Source organism: Mytilus edulis, chromosome 10 (assembly GCF_963676685.1).
Source record: "Mytilus edulis chromosome 10, xbMytEdul2.2, whole genome shotgun sequence".
In the NCBI taxonomy this organism is placed as follows: Eukaryota; Metazoa; Mollusca; class Bivalvia; order Mytilida; family Mytilidae; genus Mytilus; species Mytilus edulis.
Window position 1 is genome coordinate 47,530,768 of NC_092353.1, and position 21,801 is coordinate 47,552,568.

The window sequence follows — 21,801 nt, forward strand, 5'->3', positions numbered from 1 at the left end:
TCCTACTAACAGAAGGTCTGAACTTTAATTTAAATATTTTGCTGAAAGTCGGTAATGTTGCATATTTATAAAGATAACGACTCAAGACTTTTTTCTACAATAGTTGTTTATTTGCTTCTTGTTTTCTTGTTTTCTTTATTTTTCTACTCTGGTGGTTACATGATTGATATACAAGTGTATTAAATGTTTCTGTTTTATTTTTATGAGATAACATTTCTTTCAGAACACTAGAGATTAAAGATCAATTTGATTATTCTGATTCATCTTTAACAGACGCAGTTATAACTTTCTATCGTTGGTTACTTCACAACAGTTTTCAAACTAGCTTAAAATGACAAATTTAATCATACGAGTACAAGGGGGTTAATTCATCAAAAACAAATGAAGTCAAAGTTTAATTTAAAAAAAAAGTAATTGAAATCGATGGCGTCAGAAATTGCTTTAGATAACATATCTCGACTTTGTCAGCTATATAAACGAGAATTTGACAGACACTTTCATTCTAATTTTGAAAATGAAAAAAAAAGTTGGAAACATGGATATCGTTCGAACACTTATCATTTTGCTTAGCCTATCGTTTGTTTGCGCTGCATCGAGTTCAATTGGGTCGGAATTCGAATCTTCGCTCTCATGTTCGAAATTTCATTTTGAAGAAAAAGTGCTTGAAAAACTTGTGCGACTGGAACATAAAATGCAAATATTGGAGGAAAAGATGGACGCTAGGGAAAAGTTAAACACTGCTAAGTTGGACGAAATAAACAATATTATGAACGCTAGGGAAAAGCTAAATACTGCTAAGTTGGATGAAATAAGCAATATTAAGAAACAAACAGAGACATTTGTTCAATCAGTACAAGATGCTCAAATACGGGATCAAACGAGATTTAATAAATCATACCAGGAAATTGTGGAACATTTTCAAACCCAGGTCGACAACGAAACTGAAATTTATGGAGATCATATGAACGCTTTGCTGGGATCTTTGTCTTCGAAAATGGAAGTGTTCACTGAAGCGGAGAAGAAAAGGGAAAGTGTTACAGAGTTTATGAAGCGCAGTTTTGACCGAGAACAGGAAAAATTCAATTCCTCGTATGATCAAATTGTGGAAAACTTTAAGGTTACCTCTGGCAAGACGTTACAGGAGTTAATTGTAAATCAACAAAAAGGTAGGATTTATTTAATATTTAAAAATAGTAGTATTGGTTTTGTCCTTCTAGTATTTTATTTGTCCATAGTATGCTTAACATATTCGTGTAAGGTTTGTATTTCCTTGTATTTAATAAAAAAAAATCCACATACATTGTATTTATGTTTATAATCTTAATTTTTAAATAAACCGTTGCACCATGTGAGCATGCTACTTCCAAACAACGCTATCTTAACAAAATAAAAATAAAAGATAATGACTGCCAACAAAGCGTTTATTACTTTATAATCGTCATCCTACATATATGTTATGATAAATTTCAACTTTCATTTTTTGAAAATTTTGAACGATTTCACAGAGCTATTTTTTTCATCGCTTTTGTTGTTTAGCTCATCTGCTACTTAGGGCCAATTAAACGTATGACACTACTTGACGTCTGTCGTCAGTCGTCAATCATTCTTTTCCGTTATTGTCGTTCGTCGTCGTCCATCATCCAATCATATTTACAAAGACCATCTTCTCTCTGAAAATTAGCCATTTCGTCAATTGATGATCTAGTTTACAAATGTGTCCGATGACCTTTCTTGCCGACAAACATAGCCGACATGTCTAAAACAAAGACAATAGTGGTAGGACGCAGTTGAGTGTATTATCTTCAAAACCGCTATAGCCAGATTAAATTCGTTGGGACGTATTATTGTATACTGTTGTCTGTTTGTCCGTCTGTCCGTCTGTAGTCAAAACTGCGGACAATAACTCAAAAATTCATTCATTAATTTTTATGAAACTTTGATGAATTGTTTATATTTATGGACGTAAGCTTCCTTTTGATTTCTGTAATATTCAGATTGAATGTTTCCGAGTTATAGAATTTTATTCAATAAATATGAATGTTTGAGTTTTCTAACTATATCTCAAACATGCTTTAGAAAGTATTCATGAGGTTGTGTTGAATTGTTCATGGTTATTTACAAAAAATCTTTTTAAATTTAAAAAATGAATCTGATTTAACATTTTTGGAGTATCAGGACTTCTTTTTATAACAAAAAAACCCAGGGTGAACCGTTTTTAAGGACAATCTCTCAAAGGTTATTTGAGTGGTTATTGTGAAACTTTTGTAACTTGTTAATTTGTATTAAAATAAGCTAATTTAATTGGATTTCTGACATGACATAGCTGAGTAGTGGAGCTTTTTTCTTTGTAAAATAGTTGAAAACGGTCAATTTTCACAGTTATAGGAGTTAGAATAAATCCCTTCAAGAACTTTGCAAATTTATCCGTTCCTTGTGTATTAATTTACGTTTTTTAATTGAGTTAAGCCTGCCAATTGATATTTTATCATGTGTTTTTCTATGTTGTGATGTTATGCTATTGTTTTAGAAAAAGGGAGAAGGTTTGGTACCATTAAAACGTTAAATCCCGTTGCAAATGTTTGCACCTGTCCTAAGTCAGTAATCTGATGTACAGTAGGTGTCGTTTGTTTGTGTAATTTATACGTGTTTCTCGTTTCTCGTTTTTTTTTATATAGATTATACCGTTGGTTTTCCCGTTTGAATGGTTTTACACTAGTAATTTTGGGGCCCTTTATAGCTTGTTGTTCAGTGTGAACCAAGGCTCCGTGTTGAAGGCCGTACATTGACCTATAATGGTTTACTTTTTAAATTGTTTAATTTTATTTGGATGGAGAGTTGTCTCATTGGCACTCAATTCACATCTTCCTATATCTATATAGGATAAAAATTGTAAAGATGAAAACTGCAAGGTCACACACTAAGTTAAACTGTCAGTTCATGTCTTTTTGTTTTGTTTGAGAGGGTGAGAGTTCTATTCTGAGTGTTCGAAGTATTTCTAGTTTATCGCATAAATACATTTAAAGCACAAAGACCAGCTTAAAATGAGACGGGCGTGACATGGGCTTATTTGCTATTATCCCTAACAATGTAGTATATAGACAGAAATATTGTTTGCCAAAATCACGACGAAGTTGAAACGGTATTTAAATCAACTCCCGTTAACGACGATGCTGCCCCTTTTAAATTGCATTTTTTGCCCAAATTGCCCTATAAATAGATAGAATACTTTAAAACAAAAATAATCAGCAAGACAAGATTTATAAATAAGTTAGAATAACCGAAATCGTTAATCGACTCAATGTGTAAGTTGTTTTTTCCACGTTTTTGCATTTCGCCTAGTATAATCTTTTAATTATGACAGATATTTAGAAACTTAAAAAAGCAAACATGATCTACAAATAAGCCATAATGTCCGAAATCCCCATTTGATTCGTAAATGAAGTTTTTGCCCATATATGATAAATTAACCATTTTTTGGATTGATTGCTTATTATCTTGAAAACTATAACATGAATAATAAATCTATATAAACTAGAAAAAAGATATATTGTCAGCAACATCAATGCAATTCTCAAAACCTCTTGACAGTTTATCCCCCTTTGATGATGATTTAAGTATCGATAGTTGAATATGCAGGTGAGCTAAATGTTGGTAGCAAGGTAGTATTTGCAGTCCAGAATTTATGTTGCTCTTTTGTGAACCCTACTTAAATCAATGTATCTGAACAATGTGATTGGACAAAAAATAAACTGGCTATGCTTTCCCTAACTGAGGGCTGAATCAGGTGTAGAAACATCTGTAATAATTTTGCATACATGTAAAAAATGAATTTTGGAGAATTTGATATTCAAAGTATGATAAAAGACCTAAAAGCACATGTAGCCTTAGGTTTTTAAAGATATCAAAAAAGTAAACGGTGAATATTATAATTAAAGTACTTCAGTTAACTGTTTATGCAGAACTTTTGGCAGTGTTAGAAAGTGGTGATAATTCATTATCCCTTATAGTCCAGGAAACACAGCCGTCCCCCCTTAAATTAGCCTCTTTAGATCCTCGAGTTTATTTCCTTTTTACTGTCAGTATTTGATAGTGAAAATAAAGTTCAATTAATCTTTAATTTACTAACTTTAACTAACGTGTCAACATTTACTTAACAACATTCACTGCTGTACCCGAATGTAAGAACTGTGTTTTAGATTGACAAGTGTAAATTGTCATATGATTCATTAGCATTTTGGCGGTCATGATAAAACGAAATTCACTTTTACTGTGATAGTAAATAGCTTGTGTTCTTGAAAACAGGATTCATCGAAAAAATCAGTCAAAATAAACCTGTGTTATCATCAGACGTTGCGAAACATATACACTCAATGCAGCATAAGAACAAACTCAAAGAAATATTAAAAACAAAAAATCAATAATTGCCATGCATTTTATGTGCCTTTATTAATCATGAAACAAATGTTCTACTGTGCAACTTTATCGAATATTTGATGCAACAAAAAAGAAATAGTTCATACTTTTGAAGCACATATAACACATTTATTATGACAATGTATGAAGTTAAATTCATCAAATTAACTACATATTGTTCTTATTCAGGTTATGAAGAAATGGTAAAGAAACGAGACCCAGTTGCTTTCTCAGCCTATCGTACAAGTTCACAGAGTGTTCCCGCAAACACAAAAGTAAAGTTTGATCAAGTCTGGACCAATGTAGGGAATGGATATGATTCAAAGACAGGGGTATTTACAGTTCCACGGACTGGTCTTTATCACATAACTGCTGTGATTCTGACACCGTCCGGGACAAACTTTTATCCTAGACTTTATCACAATAAAGTGCATGTATCTGGAAGTTATCTGACCAGTCACGGTTATCAGACTGGGACATTTGATGTCGTATTAGGTCTACAGAAGGGAGACCAAGTATACATTGCTGGACATAGTAGTACTTTTACGATCTATAGTGACAGCTTTGCACACGTTACATTTTCTGGTCATAGTATTGCATAGGCACAAACAGAAATGAAGTTCAATTATCGTACTTGCACAAGCAATATACATTTAAATGTAATGATTGAATTTTTATTTGAATGCCATTATACTTTATTTCGATTTTATAGCATGAACACGACAGAATTCTTATATTTCCAAAAACTTGAAAGTTTCAAATCAATTTTATAACAATCTACAGATAGACATTTTGTTCGAACTTTAAACTAATGACTTTGTATTACATTTTGTGTCTGTATCATTTCATACTACTTGTACCATTAATTTGTTAATGTACAATATATTGTTTATTGCCTATATTTAAGAATTTAAGAAGGAATATATCGATATTTGTGTTGTTTTTGTATATTATTGAGATTGTTTGTTACTTTCTTTTTATCCTTCTATGTGTATTACTACATGTATGTAGTCGGTGTATAAAAGCCCGTCATTGCAAGTAAAAGCGACGAAGGACAAAACGGTACTTTGAATACTAAGAAGCAATTGGATTTTTTAGCGGGACATCTAGTTAACGAAAACATAAAAAAATCACACTACTAATGATAGAGTCGAAAATGTCAGTAAAAAACTAATACTGGTGATAATACTGAACAAAGATTCTTTCAAAATTATTATTGTACCTTTAAAAGACATTATTTGTTAAACTGCTTTATTTGAAATATATATGCAAATACTCATCGACGATGTTTTATGTTCGCAATTTGTCGAGATGATTGAATAAGAAGATTTTGAAACTGAAATCGAAAAAACGCTAATCGTTGCTGCATATTGAAAAAAAAATTGAAAAAAAATCATGAACATACACAATGTAAAAATCTTTGGAGTCAACTGTTCTCCTAGTGTTCCATTAAGTCCTTAACATGTTCTACCATGATCAAGCTGTAAAAATATATACGGCTAATGAGTATATTCCCCATGAAAAGATTACATTTTATATTTAGTCAGTCATTGATGTTGAACCACTTACTTTGGTCCGTTTACAATGCATACCATAAAGAGTTATAGTATGGTTGCGTTGGCAATCATACTATAACTCTTTTTTGTATTTTTGTAAGATGTTGAAAATTAGGCGTAAAGGGATCATTTTTTGAGAAAAAAACTAACTGTAAGTTAACAATATTTTTCTATCTATTTTTTTTATCTATTTTTAAACCCCAGTCTCACTAGACCACGATCGCACCAAGCTCACCGCGATCTAAAATAAATTCAGATCGTGATGAGGTCGCGGTATGAGCGACATAGAAATGGAAATTGCAATTTCACGATGCTTCTAAGTTCTCATTACGCTTCTACAACGATCCCGCTACGATTATATCACGTTCTCACCGCGCTTATTCTTCGACCTCACTAGGATTATCAAGATATTTCTACGCTCATCACGTTCTCACCACGACCATAAACACGAGTTATCCGATTGCAACACGGTCTTACCACGCTTCTATTGCGATCATAGCAGGTTTTCACCGCGATCTTTCTACGTTTTCAGCAATAACGTCAACATCGTGTTCCATATCAATACAGTTCCATTCCATTTATTTCTGATTAATACGTAGATTTCTCGGAAACAATACAGGCATGCCACCAAAATCTTCTAGAACACGTGGGTGTGAAGGTAGGGATTGATTTAGAGGCAGAGGGAACTCTGATAGTAACGAGTCCAGATCAAAGCAGAGATGTCCGACCGACCAATCCAAACTTAATTACAACCTATTGCTGGTCCATAAAGCTCAAATGACGACATTTTAGTGAACAATAGCAGAGATGACACAGATGTGTCATAGATATAGGAAGATGTGGTATAAGTGCCAATGAGACAACTCTTCATCCAAGAAACAATTTATTAAAGTAATCCATTATAGGCCATGGTACAGCCTTCAACCTGGAGTCATGGTTCACACCGAACAGCCAGCTATAAAGGGCTCCCAAAGTTACAAGACAGTGTAAAATCATTTAAACGGGAAAACCAACGGTCTTATCTGTATATATATATAAACGAAGCATGGTTGAGTCGTTAGAGAAAATGTTTTGAACATGTTCTAAGTTGGCCTCGCTCATCACGATCTTGAAGACCTCATCACGACCGTGATACGACCTTACTGCGATCTACACGATCGTAATACGATCGACAAAATCTGCATTTTGTTCAAAGATCGTAGTGCGATCGGGGCCTAGTGGGACTGCGGTATTACGGATAGTGAGTATCAAATGTGATATTGATCACGTTATAATAGTAGTCATTTACAAATATTTAGTTCATGTACTTTCTCATAATGTACAGTACATCAAGTATCTAATAGCTTCATTATATTATAATCTAATTACACTGCAGCGTTACATACCTGCACACCGTCTACAAAGAAAGATATACTTATATTGTTTAAAATAATATATTATTAGATACAGAAATGACAGAAATACTCGATTAACATTCTATTTGTGTTTGTTTGTTTTTTTTGTTTTTTATTTTTGAAACAGAGGGGAGTTACGAAAGGGTAAAATGACCAGTCATATATTTTGATATACGATTTTTCTTGGTGCTGTGGGAAATTGTTTCTATTTCTAAATAAATTACATCAAAACAGGGAAATCTTGATGGTTTTACCAAATAAACTATATTATTCTACGCCATTTTTGGTCTCTGGGGAGGGTTGGCAATCAAACCACATTTTCTTATCTTTATATACATGTAGTTTCATAATGTCTTTTGTCGAGCCTGCTACTTCTGTCGCATAAAGTTCAACATAGGGATAGTGATTCGGTTAACTTTAACTACTTCACAGCTTTAAATGTCAGAAGACCGATGACCTGGATGCTTCATATTTGTATATATATATGCTTTATAATATGAAAGTTTCGTCTGTCATGTGTCCTTGGCCTCATTTTTTTATGATTCAGTCACTACTTAAAAACAATATATTTTGTAATGTTCATTTCTCTCTTAATATGAATATATTTAGTATGTGCGTACCTTTCGAGGTCCTCATGTCTGTCAGACAGTTTTCATCTGACCTCGACCTCATTTCATTGATCATTGAACAAGGTTAAGTTTTCTTGATCAAGTCCATGTATCATATACTATAATCAGTATGTCCTCTTAATTTGTTGTATTTATGAATGACTCTAAGGTGTACACGTCCAACTGGTAGGAGTCATATGACCTTGTCCTCAAATTTATGTTAAGTGGTTTTGTGTTTTGATCTTTTTTCAATACTATAAGCAATAACTCAATAGAACAACTATATTTGATGATCGGAAATATTTTACGATGTATATAACAGTCTTGTAGGTTTTATTTGACCTTGGCCTCATTTTCATAGTTCATTGCTCACTGTTACGTTTTTTTGTTTTTGTTTGTTTTTCTTAAACCAAAGCAAAAGGTCAACTACAATTGGTTCATGAAATGATAGTAAAGTGTGCATGACAAAGGAGGAGCTGAACTGAAAAACTATATACCCTTAATGGAACGGACAGACAGGACATGGACAATTTTATTAATATAAAGCTGTACTACCATAAAACAATATGCCCCCAAACTAGTTGCAGGGGGATAACATATATATAAATAAGGCAAAAGACCATACCAAACAAGAGTGCACACGCTGATGTGTATCGCCTGTTTTGCTGATCGTTGATTTTTTTTTTTATAGTCTTTGGTTACATCTTCTGACATCAGACTCGGACTTTCTTGAACTGAATTTTAATGTGCGTATTGTTATGCGTTTACTTTTCTACATTGGCTAGAGGTATAGGGGAGGGTTGAGATCTCACAAACATGTTTAACCCCGCCTCACTTTTGCGCCTGTCCCACGTCAGGAGCCTCTGGCCTTTGTTAGTCTTGTATTATTTCAATTTTAGTTTCTTGTGTACAATTTGGAAATTAGTATGGCGTTTATTATCACTGAACTAGTATATATTTGTTTGGGAGCCAGCTGAAGGACGCCTCCGGGTGCGGGAATTTCTCGCTGCATTGAAGACCTGTTGGTGACCTTCTGCTGTTGTTTTTTTTTTCTATGGTCGGGTTGTTGTCTCTTTGGCACATTCCCCATTTCCATTCTCAATTTTATTAATATAAAGCTGTACTACCATAAAATGAACATGATCGATAAAAATGAAGCCAATGAAAACCAAATATAGTTGACCTTTGCTTATAGTTTTAGAAAAACAGACTAAAACACAAAAACTGAACTCTAGGCAATGAACCTTAAAAATGATGTCAAAGTCAAATAAAAACTACAAGACTGACATGTATATCGTAAAATATTTCCATTGAAACGGTAGTAACTGTCCGTTCCGAGATTTTGATATTTCGGTCTTAAATAGGAAACTCCACCCTAAAATTTACGACAAAAGGGACGATTTTTCGTTCCTATTGTTAATTTTCCATTTTGAGATGGTGATGTTCCTTAGGCACTATTCTATGCTGTTTATATTTCACAGATCGTTCGCTATGCACGTGTCTGTTGTTACGTTTTTGATTTTAACGAACGTGATCTATGTATCACTGGTAAATTATTAAGCCAGGGATTTCGTTACCATAAATTACTAAAACCTTAACTAAATTTTTCCATAGATATGCAGATTCGGTTTGTAGTTGTACCTGTAGAAAACATTTTTTAACGGGATAGCACATCCTCAGTTTTACGGAAACGTTGTTAACCGTGCCCGAAAATGTAGAAACGATCCTGGTAAACTTCTCGATTCTTTAAATAAGCTTTTTCTAATAGAATACCAATTCAACACTGTAATAAGATCCTTAAATAGTGTTTTTATTGGTATATATATATTGATTTTGTTATCAGTAAATTAAAAGCAAACTAAATATTACTTGTATGTTATACACATTCATGGATTTACAATATATCGCTACCTGTATCTTGGCATTGCACAAGGACATGTTTTCCCTGACTGTTTTTGGCGATTTTACACGAAATTATTGGTTTATAGGGATATTCTGGTATCTAACAGAAAACCCTGGCCGTTTTTGGCACAACTTTTTTTATCTTTTGGTCCTCGATGCTGTTCGACTTTGTGCTTGTTCCGGCTTTCAAACTTTTGTATCTGGGCGTCACTAGTAGATCTTGTGTGGACAAAATGCACTTCTGGCGTATTAAAATTTTGAACTTGTTGCCTTTTGTTGACTGCTGTTCGTGTGTTTCTTTGTCAATTGTGTTCTCCAATTTATTTATATTGTAGTCTTGTGGTGGTGAGTTGTCATTTTAATGTAAAATTTCACATGGCTATAAAAGAGGGAGGTTTAGCATGCCACAAAACCAGGTTCAACCCACCATTTTTCCTTTAAAAATGTCCTGTACCAAGTCATGAATATGGCCATTGTTATATTATAGTTCGTTTCTGTGTGTGTTACATTTTAACGTTGCGTCGTTTTTTTTCTCTTATTTTTTAGTGTAAATTCACATTGCGATAAGACGGGTCACGGTACTTGTCTATCCCAAATTCATGTATTTGGTTTTCATGTTATATTTGTTATTCTCGTGGGATTTTGTCTGATGCTTGGGCCTTTTCTGTGTGTGTTACATTGTAGTGTTTTGTCGTTGTTCTCCTCTTATATTTAAAGCGTTTCCCTCAGTTTTAGTTTGTTACCCCGATTTTTGATTTATGAGTTTGAACAGCGGTATACTACTGTTGCCTTTATTTGTTGATGTGTACGGATTGACAATGTACAAATGTAGTCTAAGATGCAAGATTTTTTATTAGTTGTTAGAGGCTTTGAACTAGCTGTCATTTAATTGCGAGTACTTTCAGATCTGTACCTTTTTGTTGTTGGGATGTACAAGTACCCGCCCATGTCAACTTGTATTTTGATGCATCTGATGAGTTAAGCCTTGTTCAACTGATTTTTATAGTTCGTTCTTATGTTGTGCTGTTATACCACTGTACCAGGTTAAGGGGAGGGTTGGGATCCCGCTAACATGTTTAACCCCACTACATTTTGTGTGTATGTACCTGTCCCAAGTCAGTAGTTTGTAATTCAGTGGTTGTCGTTTGTTTATGTGTTACATATTTGTTTTTCTTTCATTTTTGTACATAAATTAGGCCGTTAGTAGTTTTCTCGTTTGAATTGTTTTACATTTTCATGTCGGTGCCTTTTATAGCTGACTATGCGGTATGGGATTTGCTCTTTGTTCACGGCCGTACGGTGACCGAAAGTTGTTAATTTCTGTGTCATTTGGTCTCTTGTTGAATGTTTTCTCATTGGCAATCATACCATCTTCCTTTTTTATATATATATAAATAAACCTTTTGCTATTATATAAACATCTATTGCAATATTTTTGTTGGCTTTCAAGGCATAGGTAACATTTGAAATGTTGGCATTCGAGGAAGATACCCATACCAAATATAATATGTACCATTACTGATTTTACACACATGGCTATGTCTATGGCTGTGTCTTAAAAATTTAAAAAGTTAGTTTATCACATTCATATTTGTATATAATAAAACAGTTATTTGTAATTATTATAATGAAAATTGTAATATTTATTTTGCTCTTGATATGCCCTTTAATTAGAATAATAAATATCTTAAAATTTCTTATCTTAAATATCGTATCTAAAAATATCTTATCTAAAACTGTCTTATTTGATGTATCTTAAAGTAAAACGTTTTATGAAATATTTTGCAGTACAGATTTCGATAAAAAAAAAATTGATGATTAGGAGTGATCCGTAATTCATTGTAATTTTTTGTTACAAGAAATTGAAATTCAAAAATAATGAGCAAATGGAATAACTGCGTTCCACTTTATATGAAGATTCAATGTTTTTTTTTATTACTTTTTCATGCGTTCGAAGTAAACTTTTCACCAGCTGGTGTTCATGTATTTGTGGGGTATTGTCACGAGTGCATAGAATAACTGTTTAAAAGGTGCATGAGTGGGCCCTGTTGATAATTAGTTTTTGCAAAGAGTCGCACAGCTGTACAGCGATCAAAACTTATTTTGTCAACGATACCATTGCATTCTACAATAGATATAAACGTTTGAAGGATGATACAAGTGTAGATAGCCTAATGATTGTAAGTATGCCTTCACTGGTATTGGCAATTACAAAAAATCTTCCAGTGCAAGAAATGTCTTGTTATGTATCGGTATTTTCCACGAGGTGTCAACTAGTGCTGATTGGTCATTCCATATGTTTGAAACATAACTGATCGGCGAAACATCTTTCATGAATAAAGTATTCACAAAAAATACCGAAATTATCTCAATATCATATTAGTCAATACTTTTAGTAATTATGTGAAGTATATACAACATTTACATGATTTTTTCCACAAATCAATTTGAATATTTGAAAATTGATAAATATTATGACAAGTCTTAGGACAGCTTCGAGAAACCGGCCCTAGAATTTTGTCTATGATTATTCTTCCTGATTTTTATAGTTAATCCTGTAAAATCAGATAACGGTTCTTTACTTATTTTTACATTTTAAACATTTTTTGGCACAGAAATATATTTGGAATTTAAAGATATACAAGCACTTTGCAAGTTCACAAAATGTATATTTCTCTTTTAATAGAGACGGATAGGTATGCAGAAAAACTATAGGGAAAACGGTAGTATTTATTCTGCTATAGTTAACATAACAACATTTTTTTCAAATTTCCACTTTTTATAATAAGAATATGGAAAAAAAAAGTTATGTGTTGTATTAGTACTTTAGTATTCTGTTTTAAAAAATTGTTTTAAATGTCAAAACTTAAAGTAATGTAAAAAAAAATGCATGTTGAATAAAATTGAAGATGATGATCATTGTATATGTGAAATGTGCCCTTTATGATCCCTTGAATTCTATGATCAAAATTTTGAATGTTGTAAAAATTTTAAACACAGGTGCCAAGTTCATAATTTTTCTCTTTATATAACCTAGAGCATGTAGAGGTTTTGGCAATTTTCGAATTTATATAAATAAATCTTTTGAACCCAGAAAAAAATTAATACAATATAGATATGTTTATATGTAACACTTTAATATACACTGGGGTAAAGCTGATGACCGTAACTGCATTCACGGTCATCCCAAGATGTCGGATGGAAAATTAGGTCAGTTTCCGTATTGTCTGTTAAAGTTTTTCTATATCATTTTCTTTACAAATCATACATTGAAACGATGTCAATTTATAAAAGAATCACTCGGAAATCACTAATTACTTCTGAGAAATGTGCATGAAACGGGAAATTCGATTTAAAAAAATCGTCAAGATGACCGTAAATCACAATCGAGATGACCGTAACAGAATCAGCGATTCATAATAAGGGTGACCGTAACTGCTTTTAAGATGACCTTAATTTGTAAATGATGACCGTAACTTTTAAAGGATGACCCTCAATTCTAAGAAATATCCGTATTTATATAACTATCTTTTTGTATCAAATGATTAATCGTGTTGGTATACACATATTAATATGAGAGTTTTATCCTATAGGTAGAAGAAAATAAGACGTGCTTCAAATGCAGAGATTACCATATGTATCTTTTTTACAGTAGAGGGTTTAATTTTAAAAATGAATTTGCCAAAAGACATGCAAATGAACAGAAAGGGAAAACATGCTACAAAAGCGCGATAAAATGACACCTTACAAGCATAATGAAAAAAATGCGGTGCACAGCCTTCAACTGCTCGACAAAAGATTTTTTGTTTGTTTCTGGGATTCCTTTTAATGACATATAATAAATACACATTTTTAAAAATGCCAAAAAATTGCATATACACCCATTGATATTATGTCGTCTTTCATTTTGTCGTGCAAATGAAATAACAGAAATATTTTGAAAATATCATTAGAATAAACTAGTGAAGGTGAGCTCCAGCAAAGTAGATCCTTAAAATAGTATTGTACGAAAAGCGTATCACAAGGCGGAACGTTGTCAATTTCTTTATATACAGAAATGTTATTCATACAGTCAGGATTCTACTTCTTCAAAATTATCTCCCCATTACGCCAGTTCATGCTCACAATCGTAGAAATGGAAGCCATTGTAGGGATGACGCACAGCCAATTTTGCTCTTGAAAACTGATAAATTTATCCACATAGTACCATTACGATCGATCGTTATATGTCAGTTATATTTTAAAAGACAAATGTATCAACTAGCTAATGAGCATTAGTTAATGATCTTGTCTGCATTGATTCAACTTAAAAATATTGTCTGTTCGGATGTCAGATGGAATTTTTGAAAATTCTTAAGCATTTAAAAAAATTCTAATTAAATATTTCGTGGAAGGGCAGACTAAACATTTTCAGTGGTTGAAGATTATAAACCCTAGTTATCACACACAAGAAAATCATATTTTTTCGAAGATATCCATTTTCATCATCCAAATTAAAAGACTGTCGTCAAGTACTTTTAGAAAAAATAGCTATTCGAACACACCTACTCTGTTTTTGTGATTCATTAGATAGGTATCTCACTTGACCCATATATTTCATCTTTTCGTACTGTCATTTTTTTACCTTATAAAGTCAACCTGTAGCTTTGATATATAATAATGATAGAATCTTAAGCGAGATGCTATATAAAATACTCTTGCTTTGTACGTTTTAAAGACAAAATATACACCCCAAACTCGCCCTAACATAAAAAGGTGCACTCGATTTTTCTCTTTTCGATACAATCGTTACCTGTTTTGGGGAATTTTTTCTTGATTCACATAATGGAAGGGCAGACACGAAAATTTCTGAACTAAAAGATTGATATGTTCTCCGTCCGTGAAAAAAAAATTGGAGGTTATGTATTTTCTACATCCAACTTATAGATACTATATATAAAAAAGAAGTTGTGGTATTATTGCCAATGAGACAACTATCCAGAAAGGACCAAAATGACACAAACATTAACAACTATAGGTAACCATAAGGCCTTCAACAATGTTACTATATCAAACATTACAGTTAACATTTATCGCTTTCTCGATAAACACAGAGCTTCAATTCTTTTGTTCTATTTCAAAAGTGTTTCCGCCTGCATATATCAAGACAAATTAAGATTTTAATCTGCTTCCTCTGGAACCATACTCATGGGCTCGATTACCAAATATTCGTATGTATTATCACTGTTTTTAATGCTCCATTTATTGGCATTATGTTTTTCTGGTCTGTGCGTACGTTCGTCCGTTCGTCTGTTTGTTTGTCCGTTTGTCCAGCTTCAAGTTAAATAAAATTGAAACTTAGTACACATTTTCCCTATGGAAAGATCTTTTTAATTCTAATGCCAAATTACAGTTTTATCCCATTTTCATAGTCCACGCAACATAGAAAATGATAGTGTAGATGAGGCATCCGTATACTAGGGACACATTCATGTTTCTTAAAATTTTCGTCGTGTCGCTGTCAATTTGTGTTAAAATTTTAACATCGATGTCAATAAATATTTCATTGTTTACGAGAAATATGCAATTTACTATCATTGTTATAAATCCTAAATATGGCCAATTATATTATAGTTTAAAAAAAGAAATTTATGAAACATATTTATATCCGCTAACCGAGCCCCTATTGAGATCGACAAACTCAACAAAAAAGCTTTGAATACATTACGGATATTTCTTAGAATTGATGGTCATCCTATAAAAGTAACGGTCGTCCTATATAAATTACAGTCAGTCTTTACAAATTACGGTCATCCTTTACAAGTTACGGTCATCTTTTTAGCAATCACGGTCATCCTTGTTTTATGTTACGGTCATCTTGAAAATATTTTGATTATGATTTACGGTCATCTTAACGATTTTTTCAAATCGAAAAGACTAATCACAAATTAATTAACATTGAGATTTAATAGTTTTGATTTGTATTGGTTTAATTGTACATTTTTTAAATACAGTTGTATGATTATGTCACAAATGCAGAATATAATCTTATTGAAGGTGCATCAGCAATTACCAGTTATAATTGGTTTTTGCAAGAAGTCGTACAGCTGTACACCAATCAAATCTAATTGCATTGCGGCTTTAATTACCTACAGACCGTCTACACTTTTGTTAACGATAAGAGATAACTAGATATCTACAACGACAGAAATACTACAAACAAAACTGGCGTTTCATTAGATTTACACAGGTACTATTTCTGTACTTAAGATCTGTAGTACTGGAAATGGACTTGTAATATTTAGTACTATTTCTTTACTTCAGAATTATTGTAATATTTAGGTACTTGTATTGTCAAGCACTTGATTTGTACTTAAAATATTTGTACAAAAATAATACCAACAATGATCACAGTATTCCATGTTTGAACATCATAACTTTATGAGATTTGAAAAAGACAAACTTTCAAAATGCTGAAAATGGAATCGTGCAACCAAATATCTAAAGTACTTAAATTTCAAGTACAAATCAAGCACTGTTAAATACAGGTACCTATATATTACAATAATTATAAAGTAACAAAATAGTACTGAATATTTAAAGTAGATTTCCAGTACTATAGATTTTTGGTACAGAAATAGTACCTATGCAAAAGTAGCTGTGTAGAAATGAAATTATTCTGTTATTTCAAGCAAATTATTTTGCAGAAATCATCGACTGCTTCTTGTCACATGTTTTGTTTTATTTTGTTTTACTTCCCGGAAAGAGAAGGGTGTAATGACAAAACATACTTTGACCTTGATGTTACTTTTGTGCTGCAATAAAGTGTTTTTTAAAACATACCAAAAATTGGCTAAAAAAAAACAAACTCTCGAAGGTTTTACCAAATATACGATGTGTGATTTTGTATAATTAAAAATATCAAAGCGAACAAGAACTTTGTCATGCAAGAATTTGTTTCCCAATGTGCCTCTCTTTTTATCGCCGCTCCTCTGCAATAACTATTTCCCTTTTTCGTCGATCATTCTCTATATTTTCTCTATTCGGTTATGTTTTTTTCAATATGCCACTCTATCTGCGCTTCTTAGTTTTAATACAATGACCAATGCCCGTGTCATCCTAATCCTTATAAAGATAGGGACATTAGACATAGGTAAACGGACAGACATAGAAGGAATTCTCTTATCTTCAATAAATCAATATTGACAGTGACTATAAGTGTTGCATTATTAGTTACATAGTGTGCTAGTGACCTAATACGGTATATATGAAATTGACTGACCCCATATATACCGTATTAGGTCACTAGCACACTATGTAACGAATTTCTCTAACCGACTATCTTAACTTGTGAAATTTAGACTAGTGTCCTATCAAAATGAGCAAGTCTTCAATACTGTTAGCATTATGAAACTACTTCCATTGATCTTACAAAAACAGATACAAACAATAACAACTTGTTAGGTTTAAATGTGTTTTATGAATTTATTTCAATCTTGATCATCACTTTCTTCGTCTGTTGAAACCTTTACAATATTTTCTTAGTACTGTTTTGTTTTTATAAAGGGACGTAACACCACTACTAACCGTGTATGAAATAGGCCCCGCCTCCCTACTACCTTATAAGGAATATTAAGGGACGTAACTCCACTACTAACCGTGTATGAGATAAGCCCTGCCTCCCTACTAACCTAATATCAAATATACACGGTCTCCACGAGGGCGCTTTTAACCAATCACATTCCTAGAAATGTATAGGAGGTAAGATAATACTTTATATCTGCATCTTTGTCAATCAACAAAAGCTTGTATTTGCACAAACAGGCTCCATAATCATGACAAATAGTATCTTTTTCTTGAAAATTTCAAAGATCATGTGTATGAATTTTTTAAAACTTATTATCAGACAAAAATATGTGGTTCAATAAATGTTACCTGTGCACGCCGGGTACATCATTAAAGAGACTATGCATGAACCTGTATTGTTTAATTGTGTAATACGAATTTTAGTCGACAGGATGTCACTGGGATACGCAGGTACATGTATCGAATATACGTCCTTGGAATACCTAGCTGAATTTGTCACTCTGACATTACATCTAACAATAATTCTGACATACCTTTTGTCAATTCGGGAGGAAGCCAAAATGTATATTTAATAACATAACGAAATAAAATTTAAAAAGGAAACAAAACCTATACATGTTTCACCGAATATACCCGATAGGGTCACACATTTTACTCTAAAGTGTCTTTATAAATGACCGTTCTGAATTGATTCCGTATATCATTCAAAGATTAGTTTAAAAAACAACTCTTTTAATAAAGAAATTGAAATGTCGAATATTTCGATATTTACATTTCTATAACCAGGCAGTGGAAATATTATATTACATTTGTATATCAACATATTATGTCCAAGCTAAAGCTCTTACTAACATCGCTCCTTGTCAATAGCCGTTTAATAACATAATTAAAAAAATGTTATTTATAACAGTATAACTTTATTTATTTGAAAAATTACCTTTTCTATATACGGAACTATTCTTGATATAAATCAATGTACTTTAAATAACAGTTAATTTAAAATTATGACCGTAACAATATTAACTCATGTCAACACAGAAGTGCTGACTATTGGGCTGCTGATACCCTCGGGGAATTAAAACTCAACCAGCAGTGGCAGAATTGATCCTAGTGTATACTAGATTTAGTGCATGCCATTCGTCAAGTTTTCTTAAACTGTGGAATGATAATTCATAGATTTTCTTAATCAAACGATTTCCCTGGAAAGACGCGATCACAGAATTTAATATTTAAGAGGAAAATTTCTTCTATCAATCATGGTGTTATGTTATAATTTGTGTGAATTATTGTCTGTCTTTTTTATATTGAGTTGTTTTGAAAATAAAAAGCATTCGATGGCTGAGTTTTGTACAAATGCGAAAATTAATAATGGAAACCATTAGTTAGGAACCTGTTTCGCTATTGCAAAATATGTACACCACTAACAGTGACATCAATATAGAAATGTGGCCACCTTGTCTTTTCTATACAAATAAAACACTCATTCAATTTGTGGGCGTCTTTTTGATTGCTTCATAGTACAATTATATCAGATCGGGTGAGATTATGAATTTCCTATTTTTTCTTATATAAATAGTGGGGAGTGTTTCCTGGTACTTTTGATAACTATTTATGCATTTGCATTAAAAAAAATCTCAAAAACCGTCGGAGTCTAAGGGAAACGTATAATGTCTGACCTTAGTTAGAATACGTAACTATTAAATAATCTTTCGACAATCTGTGGTGACAGAATCTACAAAGTTAATAACTGTTGTATCGTCCTGAATATACACTTACATAGCATTCTACGGGTTTTGTTTTTATTATAAATACATCTTATCATGTTGGATATGAAACGTGTCGAACAAGAGCCACATCCTAAAGAATCCCTCTCTATGTTTATAAAATTTATAGCTCTGACGCTGAATATTTTATTATTTGAACGTGGGATTCGAAGCATTCTTGATTTAAATGTCATGCTGAATGTCAGATTTCGTTGCATATTTACCTAGACGACAACTTGAGACATATATGTTTTCTCTAACGGTTTAACATTTGCTATATCTTTCATTCTTTGTTTTATTTTTTCCGTTTGGTGGTTTCTAATGAGATACAATAAGTGTACAAAATGTTTTCTACAACATGTTCTGCAGATAACATTTAAGTTCCCATAAGTTCTTGACGATAACAGTATCAAGACTAAATTGATTACTTTGATATGTCTTGAGTACCAGTTATATCACTCGTCGGTGCCTCACTCTTAACAGTTTTGAAGTATCTTTGATAAACATTAATTAAGATTTAAAAAGTAATCATTCATCAACAACAGCTGCAGTCAATTTTAGTCATTAAAGCTAGACATAAATCTTCAATGGCACCTGCAATTGCTTCAGATAGCATTCCACATCCTTTTAAGCTATATAAACGAGAGTTTAACTGATATTTTTTTTTATAGGAAATGAAAAGAAGTGTAGGAAATATGGATGTTGTTCGAACCCTTATTATTTTGATCAGCCTATCGTTTGTTTGTGCTTCATCGAGTTCGATTGGGTCAGAATTCGAATCTTCACTTTCCTGTTCGAAATTTCATTTTGAAGAAAAAGTACTTGAAAAACTTGTGCGGCTAGAAATTAAAATGGACACGTGGGAAGAGTCAATTACGTCTAAGTTGGATGAAATAAACAATATGAAGAAACAAACAGAGACATTTGTACAATCAGTACAAGATGCTCAGATCAAGGAGCAAACGCGATTTAATAAATCGTACCAGAAAACTGTAGAACATTTCAAAGCCCAGGCCGACAACGAAACGGGTGTTTACGGAGATCAAATAAATACTTTGCTGGAATCTTTTTCTTCGAAAATCAAAGAGTTCACTGAAGCTGAAAAGAAAAGGGAGAGTGTTAAAACATCAATGCAGTTGTCTTTTGACAAAGAACTGAAAATATTCAATTCCTCGTATGATCAAATTGTGGAAAACTTTAAAGTTAACTCTAACAAGAGGTTACAGGAGTTAATTTCAAATATACAAACAGGTAAGAATTATTTATAAGAATATAGTATTTTTTAATTTGTACTTAGTCTAGTATTTTAATTAATTTCATTTGTCCATCGTTTAACATAGAACGAATAACATATATGTTTTAGGTTTGGATTTTTCTGTATTTTAAGAAAAAAAAAGCTTTTATATAAAAGTAAGAAAATGTGGTATTATTGTAAATGAGACAACTCTCCACAAGAGACCTAATGACATAGAAATTAATAACCGTAGGCTACTGTACGGCCTGAAACAATGAGCAAAACGCACACCAAATGGCCCAAAAATGACAAATGTTAAACAATACAAACGAGAAAACGAACGTCCTGATTTACGTATCTATATAATGTATATTTGGAATTAATAGATACGCCATGATATATTGGTACACAGGTACAGAGTAATTCTAAAATAAGTAACCAATTGTTAAGAGAACAATTGCAGGTCTTTTCACATTACATTTCTGAATAATTGACAAGAGACTACTTTTCGTTTACTTAAAGTTACTATTGGCGTCCAATCATAGTTTTTTTTCATGCTGATTCAAAAATCAAAATGGTTTCTTTATACTTGACTTGACTTAAATCTGAAAGATGCTTTGCAATTTCCGGTTGAGGAAATGCTATTTATTGTGATTGCTAATAATCTGCGGTGTTATCTAATAAACCAAGCTCTACATAATTATATGTAAAGCCTGTTAATAACGGTGTCACAATTTCTATGAACATATAATGGAAGTTTTAAATTATCGATACATGTATAATGTAGATATTTATATAGTCAGTGTTTTGTTTATTAAAAGGAATAAACCTTGTGTGTAAAGTATATTAATTTATTTGTTACATAGTGTGCTAGAGACCTTATAACATATATATGTGATATAGAATTTACTGACCCCATATATATATATCGTTTAAGAATACTGTTGTGTTACAGCGTGTTTAACTTATCATTTGTATGTTTTATGAATAGAGAAGGTTTCACTGTGTTACACATAAGAAGACACTAAATAACGTATCTTAAAACAGTAATGTTGGTCTAATTGTAATGAAAGTAAACCTTTATAATAGTCAACTTCACGTGATAAAAACAATCCCATGTATGAAAAAAAACTTTCATTTTTGTATCAAACAGTCTGAAGGTCAGATGCGTTTATATTGTGTCATTATAGAAAGATGGATAAAAACAAATAGTTTTTTAAAATTTTGTATGAAACCAAAAAATTGATTTAGTACAATATATACTATTTTAATGAATATACACTGGTGAGCAACACGTGATTATACAAAATCCCACGTATAAAAGATGTCTATCAAATTTTCGCAGAAAAGTTGTGTTTTGCGTTA

At 32.1% G+C, this 21,801-nt stretch overlaps 1 protein-coding gene across 1 annotated transcript; it reads left to right on the top strand.

Annotated features, from left to right (window-relative positions):
• The first annotated feature begins 285 nt into the window (after nt 1–285).
• On the top strand, nt 286–5,173 carry LOC139492456 (uncharacterized). The gene is made up of 2 exons (XM_071280641.1): nt 286–1,166; nt 4,603–5,173. Exons 1-2 carry the CDS (start codon nt 515–517, stop codon nt 5,013–5,015), a joined length of 1,065 nt encoding a protein of 354 aa, XP_071136742.1. The 5' UTR covers nt 286–514; the 3' UTR covers nt 5,016–5,173.
• The last annotated feature ends 16,628 nt before the right edge of the window (nt 5,174–21,801 follow it).

Coding starts and splice junctions, on each gene's coding strand:
- LOC139492456 (XM_071280641.1), top strand. CDS start 515: ATGAAAAAAAAAGTTGGAAACATGGATATCGTTCGAACACTTATCATT. Junction 1,167..4,602: donor AATTGTAAATCAACAAAAAG/GTAGGATTTATT, acceptor GTTCTTATTCAG/GTTATGAAGAAATGGTAAAG.